Source organism: Aricia agestis, chromosome 5 (assembly GCF_905147365.1).
Source record: "Aricia agestis chromosome 5, ilAriAges1.1, whole genome shotgun sequence".
Taxonomy (NCBI): domain Eukaryota; kingdom Metazoa; phylum Arthropoda; class Insecta; order Lepidoptera; family Lycaenidae; genus Aricia; species Aricia agestis.
Window position 1 is genome coordinate 10230638 of NC_056410.1, and position 8275 is coordinate 10238912.

Sequence of the window (8275 nt, forward strand, 5' to 3'; positions counted from 1 at the left end):
TAATTTTTTATTTCTGAATGAACATGTTGAAAAAATATTTAAAACCCAATTTCCCCATTGTTATTTTCATTTTGTCACACACTGAACACAAAATTTTTGTCACAATTATTATATTGTGATACAAGGATAATTTGAACTGAATAATACAATGGAGCAGTTCTGAGAATAAGATTATTTGCAGTAAGTTAGGCAGTTAGATGAGTGAGTCGTGAGGCGGAGAATGATTCAGACTTCTTGAAATAGAATTTAAATATAATCAGGTTTAAATGTATCCAAGAGTAAAAAAAACGACTTTGCTGTCAGTCTGTAACTCAAGAACCATGATAACTTTTATACAATGATTAACATTTTCATACAATATATTATGTTTTAGTTGCCACTATTGTTACACCTACTTATCACAAAATAAACTTTGAAAGGGGTTCTATTCCAAAAACATACAGTACACAGTAGTTTGTAGACAAAGTGTGAGTCAAGTCTTGACCAGTTTCTTGATTTCCGATAAAATCTGTTTAAACAACTCTAACCATATTTTTAATAAACCGACTAATTTAGCATCAATTCAGCCCACACGGCTGAATAGAATTGTACTACCAAATCTTATAAAATTATACAATTCTTTAGTTTAATTTAAATAATTGTAAGAACCAAAAACATATTTAGTACTTCTGTAGTGTTGTTCCTAATTTGACACAACTTTTTTTCATACATTGCCTATAGACGTAGTGTCACGACACGCAGGAAAATTTAATATGTAGCATGACAGTTAATACATCCATTGGCGTCTGTATCTGTCAGTCAGCTATAGTCAGCAAAAGGGTTTTCGCTTGATCGGGGAGATCTACAAAATATGATTTGTTTTTATGGAAACCATTTAGCAACCCGTGATGCAATGCCGCTGCGCACCATTGGGCTAAATGTATGAAAAGATGACATCTAGGGGAGTAGTGTGCGGCGTGGGGGGACAAAAAATTTTCAATGTGTGCCTTTAAACCTTTAAGAGTCTTTAATTCATGACATGGCCTGGTGACAGTACAAAAGTCTAAAATAACTCTACGATGACACTACAAAAAGCCGCACTTAATGCTTGTATGAGGAATCGACTGATTAGGTATATTATTGTTTTAAATTAAATAAAAATACCAATCCTTCTCTTTTATTATTTTGTCAAACAAAGTGATGATTTGAAATAAACTTTAACAGATATTGGTGAAATTGGGATTTACAACTGAGTGCATTTTCATTGATGGAAAATGTTATGTTTTATACTCAAAACCCTTCAAAGTCACATGGAATTTAGTGGCACAATAAAGTAAAGCAACAATAGGGTTGTACCATTTTTGGCTTATTAAGGACTATTCAACAAGAAATAACAAAATTTCATTGAGGCAGTATATTTGTTGTGAAATTCCCCACAAAACCGTGAGTAATTTAAACAAGTGGTAATTCTTAATTGAACATTGTATGTTAACATACTAAATTTGATTAAATTTTAGTACATTTAACATACAACAATGTACCTAGGAATCAATGAAAAACAAACAGACTTATGATCATAAACAAATGGTAGTTTAGAAGGAATCACTTACCACTTTCTATGTAAGGAAGAGCAAGAAGTAGAAAAACTATATATCCAATTTCACTAAACATTGTCACTATAAACACACTTAAAATATCACTAAGTCATTGCACACACAGCTGATTTTCAAACCACACAAGTCACAAAACCTTTGTCTGTTTTCCACACAAACGCATGCGCGATTTAGGAATATTTTTTATTTACATTACAACATATTGTATCTTTTTAAACAATAACGAGTAAACATATTCAAGCGACCTTTTTTAACGTTTTTTTAATGCAGATGCGAAGATGAAACAATAAATAAAAACAAATAAGTTTACGAATATAAATGGAACAAGAAACGAAATTTAACTATCTCCCCAATCAATATTCGCAAATAATAAACGCAACTGGGGCTTCGCTTTGCCTCATTTTATAATACGGATAAAAAACTGTTCTACGCTTTTCTTTACACAAAAAGTCCTTTTGCAAGCCCGTATTTCTCGATCATTTCGATCATCAACTGACATATTGGATTGAAAAATGTTGCCAGTTTTAATTATAACTAAATTAATTTAGATAAATATAGGTGGCGCTACCGTCGCGACATCGCACAGTGGTCCAAAGTCCAAACTCCAAAATCGCTAAATAGTGGACATTCGCAAAAAAGTTGGATTTTAGTTTGGAAAAAATACATTATATAAATATCTAGCTGTTGCCCACAATTTCAAGCGCGTGAATGTATATTATTATAATAGAGATTTGGAAAATTGAACACCAATCTACGACTATTTTATTTGGATCAATATTATCAGATATTACCGTGTACACGAAATGTTTCATTTATTATCAAAGTCTAGCATTGTAGTTCTTTCGTCTTGGCAGAAAAAACTCTCCCAGAGAACATGATGAGTGGTTTATTCAAACATACTGCCTTCGGTCGAGCACATATTTTATATATATATTTAGATCCGTAAAGTTTGACTTTAAAGTTTCTATGGTCGGTAACGAATTCAGATACGCGGCAGTGGTCAATATCTATCCAGTGTTTGGATAATCTGTTACGAATATTAGTGAAAAGCTTTAAAGCCTTTGCTAGAATTGGAAATTACTTTGTGTGTCGTTGTAAATTTTGAGGAGTTCCTTGAATTCCATTACTCATAGTTCCCATTATGAAATTTTCACCTTCGCGATCATAGCTGCGAAAGTCACACTTGCTAATTCGCAATTTGGCACCAATCCTCGACAACTCTTAGTGCTGACTGCATCAACCCAGCGACCACCGATGCACATATTTTGTTTTTAGGATTTATTGTTAGTCTTTAAGAAATCTATCGAATGGTAATTTTTCCACACCTAAAAAGTTAGTAAAATTATTTAAAAATTTTGAACCCTTCTAAAGGCTGCACGTAAATTGCGTAATTTTTTTTCTAAACCATATATACCACTAGAACTTTATTTGTTTCAAAAATGAACCAGTATGTCGTAGTAGTTTTTGCAAAAAATCTATTTATAGATTCTTTCCCATACAACATTTTCGTAATTATTTTTTTTTTCACCATAAAAAATACCTTTTTTAAAAAACTTATAAAGGAAGGAATAAAACCTATATAGACTCGATCGCACAAAAAGTCTGTCGTCTGCGATCTCCCTAATTGTTACTCTTTTATAAATCTATCGAATGGTATTTTTTTTTCCAAACCAAAATCCAATTTTTTTGCGAATGTCCACTATTTAGCGATTTCGGACCACTGTGACTTGGGTGCCGACTGCCGGCAATGCCGGCCTGCCGGGGCTCGCCGCTCGAGCGTATCCTCTTTGCTCGAGCAGCCGTACCACAGGTATTGTTGAGCATCCACTACCAAACTGTACACCAAGTATATATAAGTACAAATCTACTACTAAGTATAGTCCGTCAAGAAAGTGAAGAAATTAAAAAGTGGCAACATCGTAGTGTCATCCCTTTTTTCTAAGATTGATTTGAAAGGGATGACCATGAAGCTAATACAGAGATGTTTTAGCTTCGTAAGGATGATACTATGATGTTGCAACTTTTTTCTTCACTTTCTTGACAGACTATAGATTCCCAACTAGGTGGAACGACGATCTCCGTTTAGTTGCGGGTCCATGTTGGATGTGAGTAGCAGATCGGTCATCTAGAGTACATTAACAAGTATATGAAACTATTTGTGAAAGCTATACCGCGATGTAGACAACCAGCAGCGACATCTGTTATTATCAATAGCAAAAAATCACGTTTGTTGTTACACGAGAGCCACCCATAATAATATTTTGGGGGGCTCTCATATGGCGTGATTTTTTGCAATTTTTTGCTATTGATGATAATAGATGTCGCTGCTGGTCATCTACGTCAGTATGTAAAGGGCCCCGAAGACGATCAAACGGTTTGACTTAAACACGTAAATTTTGGTTCGACTCAAACCGATTTGATCGTTTACAAAGCTAGTTTGAACGGTTTGTCAAACATTTACGTGTTTGACGCTTGTTTAATGAAATTTCATATTTTCGTTGTGTTTGACGCGCCGTTTGATCGTGTTCCGACGCGTTTGAAGGTTTGATCAAACCCGGCTTAGTTTAGTGCTGGATTATGAAGAAGAAAAAAAGAAAGAAGCTGTAGTTTCTAGCACTTTCTGTAGATGTTCGTGGGTAAAACTATATTATGTTAGTCCATAGTCCATACCATTCTTTGGACCAGTCTTTTCTTTTTATGAAATAAGGGGGCAAACGAGCAAACGGGTCACCTGAGGGAAAGCAACTTCCGTCGCCCATGGACACTCGCAGCATCAGAAGAGCTGCAGGTGAGTTGCAGGCCTTTTAAGAGGGAATAGGGTAAAAGGGGAGGGTAGGGATGGGAAGGGAATAGGGGAGGGTAGGGAAGGGAATAGGGTAGGGGATTGGGCCTCCGGTAAACTCACTCACTCGGCGAAACACAGCGCAAGCGCTGTTTCACGCCGGTTTTCTGTGAGAACGTGGTATTTCTTCGGTCGAGCCGGCCCATTCGTGCAGAAGCATGGCTCTCCCACGTATATCTTTTTTTGACCGACTTCCAAAAAGGAGGAAGTAATACGTTCGGCTGTATGTATTTTTATTTTTTATTTTTTTTATGTATGTTCAACGATTACTCAGCCGTTTGTGGTCCGATTTACAAAGTTCTTTTTGTGTTGTATAGGGTTTGACTCGAATTTGGTACCATTTTCATAAAAGTGAACATGAAAGCGAAGATGGGATCCATGAGTAATCGAGGGAACTCCTCAAAATTTATATGGAAACATTTGTGATTTCGATTTTTTCTGAAGTGTTTTAGGCATATACTACCAAAAAGTAAGATTTTGCACCAGGATGTACCTTGGTTCCGAAGGTACCCAAATGAACTTTTGAATCCTTATAGATACAAGTTCGAGGATTTTGGCTTTATTTAAACTATTCCAAGCAAAAACCAATGGATTCTACATTATTTCTGCTGAACATAGGCTAAATTTCATTTTGGAAAAAATTGGGTTTCGTAAGATATTTGGGTTTTTCGGACGCCAGGTGTAAAATCAACCAGAAAAGTTACTTATTTTGCGTACGCTGCCGAAACTATAAAAGATAGAACCATATATGTTATAAGTAATTGTAGATCTTATAAATATCTACAAAAAAGTCCGCGACACACTATACTTATCTATGTCGAGTGAGGCACAATAACCATTTTTTTAAAAATCTTGAATTTTTTTGGACTACATTTAAACGCGTTTATTTTACTTATGCTATTAATCCTTATGAAAATAAATTATTTCATCACTAAGTAGGTACAGTTTATGTAGATAACATTTGGTCTTTAAATGATTAAAATTGGACGTTTAGTTTTGAAATTATGGCAAAATTAAAGTATAACGATAGTGGGCGTCACCAAGCGGGGGTGCGTGTGCGGGAGGAAGACAATCTGTGCAGTGTGCACTATATGCAACCCTTCAGATAATGACTGAGTCCGCGTCGTCGATGTCAGTGTTGGAGTCTGTGAATTGACCTGGGAATCATTTTGCTGACCGAGTCTTTCCTGGATAGGCTTTTTGCAGCCGTAACCGACATCCACGCGGGCGGAGCCGCGGGCGACCGCTAGTAATAATATTATGTACAACTCTAAGACAACGAGCTATAAGTAATATAGCCTTGTGGTCTCATAGGTAACTAAAAAGGGTGAAATTATTATTTTTTAACAAAAAATTAAAACCGACTTCCAAGGTAAAAACAAAAGTAATATTCTTAAACATAATCTAAAAAGAATCAAATAATTCTTATTCCTTATTATAGTGCCGTCTTCAGACTTCGCCTAAACCTCAGCTATTTCTGTACTCAGTCTTCATGCTTTTAAAGTCGGTACCAGCTTACCTTAGCGTAAGTTCTATGTCAAGGATCTCAGAACTTTTTCGGGCTGGTAGCGACTTCAAAAGCATGAAGATTGAGTACAGAAATAGTTGAGGTTTAGGCGAAGTCTGAAGACGGCACTATAATAAGGAATAAGAATTATTTGATTCTTTTTAGATTGTGTTTAAGAATATTACTTTTGTTTTTACCTTGGAAGTCGGTTTTAATTTTTTGTTAAAAAATAATAATTTCTCTCTTCTGACAGAGGACATTAACGTTATAAACATAAGATAAGAAAATCGCGATCCTCATTCTAGAATCTAGATCATCATTGAATGAAACTGCGCAGTGTCGTTTGACAAACCGTTCAAACCGACATCAAACGGTTGCATCAAACACGTAAGGTTTGAATCAAACCGTTTGATCGTCTCCGGGGCTCTTAACAAATCATTGAGGTACCTACTATAGACTGGAGAGAGCCTTATATCGGTGTATAAGCGTCAAAATCGTGTAATGTTATGTCCTACTTAGTAGGACATAACAAAGGAGTCGGTCTGCATATTTCATGTAATAAAAGTGTTAATTAAGGTTTTTAGTGAACATTTAATGCTAGATATTGTTGAGTTCTGTGGTTCCGCTAAATAATAAACCATAAGAATGGTCAAAGAATGCCTCAAACACGTGGATTTAACATTAAATACGTAAGTTTTGAACAACGTTTTTTGGGCTTTTCAATCGGTATTTTTGTAAGATAAAAAGATAATTTATAAGTTTATTAATCCCTTATTCGTGCTATATAAGGCATACTAATGCCTTATATAACACGAAATGTCAAGCTAAAAATGTCAAATCAATTAATAATTTGGCTATAAAAATTGCATAGCTTTTTACGTGTGTTTACGGATTTTCATCACTTGAACTATAGTTAATCGATATCATACAGTACTAATTGACTTTCTTTCCTGTATCATAATGTGCTTCGAAATAATCGACAAATATAAATATTCAAGAAAATAAACGCACACTATAATACTTGTATGAAAAAAAGCACAAAATGGCCACCCGATGACGGGCTAAGACTACATCTATAAATACTTTATCTTTGTAACAAATCCTTGTTGACTCAAAGTTCTCATATTTTAATTTTATTTTTAACAATCTTAACTAGATGGCGTAAGGATAAACACTTCTAGATTTTCTATTGGTTCCTCACCGATCTGAAATTATCTGCAGGTTGGCACCACTGACTACATATGGGTTGTGTTTCCAAAAAAATATCAGTGTACTGTCAAGTGTGACATAAATCAAAATATCCTAAACCTAAGCGTTCATTGGCCTAAGCTATTAGGCCAGTATACTGGTAACAGTTTAAGAACACGCTGGCACGTCAAACTGAAAACTGACAACTGAAAGAGTTTTGGCGGGGATGTCACTTTCAAACTTCTTCTACTTTTTATTGTTGGTGTGGTTTTTATTATTTTTTCCCAAATTGTATTATTTGGGTTTTTGATGTTAAAATATTAGCCATTAAATATCCGTTACCTTGCACAAGTGCAGGTAAGATGTTGTCAAAACCAAAATGTATAATTCCTGTGACATTTGGTGTGAATATCGGTAAATAGGGCTATTTCTTCCGTGAGTTTTAGCTAAAACATCGTTATAATAACTTTATTATCCTATTCATTGGAATATTATTGCGTCTTTTTCAAATTGAAATGTATCAAGTTTTACATTATTTTGCCCAGTTTTGTAGCAATTATTGATGGTATTCCCTGTAGTGCTAGCACGGCGAAAAGTAGAAATGTGAAAGTATAGACAAACTGTGGACATAAACTTAAGGTGTCGTTCCGATCTTTACCGCGGCTAATCGCGACCGACAAAAGTTGAATTAAAATGCCACTTTATGACAGACTATAGCATATGTCATAAAGTTAGATGTTATTTGAATTTTTACGACTATATTCTGTCATAAAGTGGCATTGGAATTGAATTTTTCGGAACGAAAAAAGTTCGGAACAGCACCTTAAGTTTATCTCCACCATATCTCCACAGTTTGTCTATACTTTCGCATTTCCACTGGTTACCGTGCTAGGGCTACTGGTATTACCGATAGTTGTCTACCCATACGCCATCTAGTTACTGAAATAGAAACTGTTTGACAATCAAATTAGAAATAAAGGAAAATCCCTCATTGGCTTACTAGACGTCAAATAGCACCACAGATTAGGTATATGTATTATAAAGATAGCACTGAAAAGTTATAAAACATCACTGATGAGTGATCACTGATGTAATACTTTATCTATTAGCGCTTATTCCACTTGTCCTATTTAGAAGTCCTAGCTA

At 34.9% G+C, this 8275-nt stretch overlaps 1 protein-coding gene across 1 annotated transcript in view; it reads right to left on the reverse strand.

Annotated features, from left to right (window-relative positions):
• The window catches only part of LOC121727171 (disintegrin and metalloproteinase domain-containing protein 10), an 87569-nt gene extending 85485 nt beyond the window's left edge, over positions 1 to 2084 (reverse strand). The window contains exon 1 of the mRNA XM_042114848.1: positions 1590 to 2084. Coding sequence (XP_041970782.1) covers positions 1590 to 1650 — 61 coding nt within the window. The 5' untranslated portion in view covers positions 1651 to 2084. The remainder of the gene's footprint in view (positions 1 to 1589) is intronic.
• Positions 2085 to 8275: the final 6191 nt, after the last annotated feature.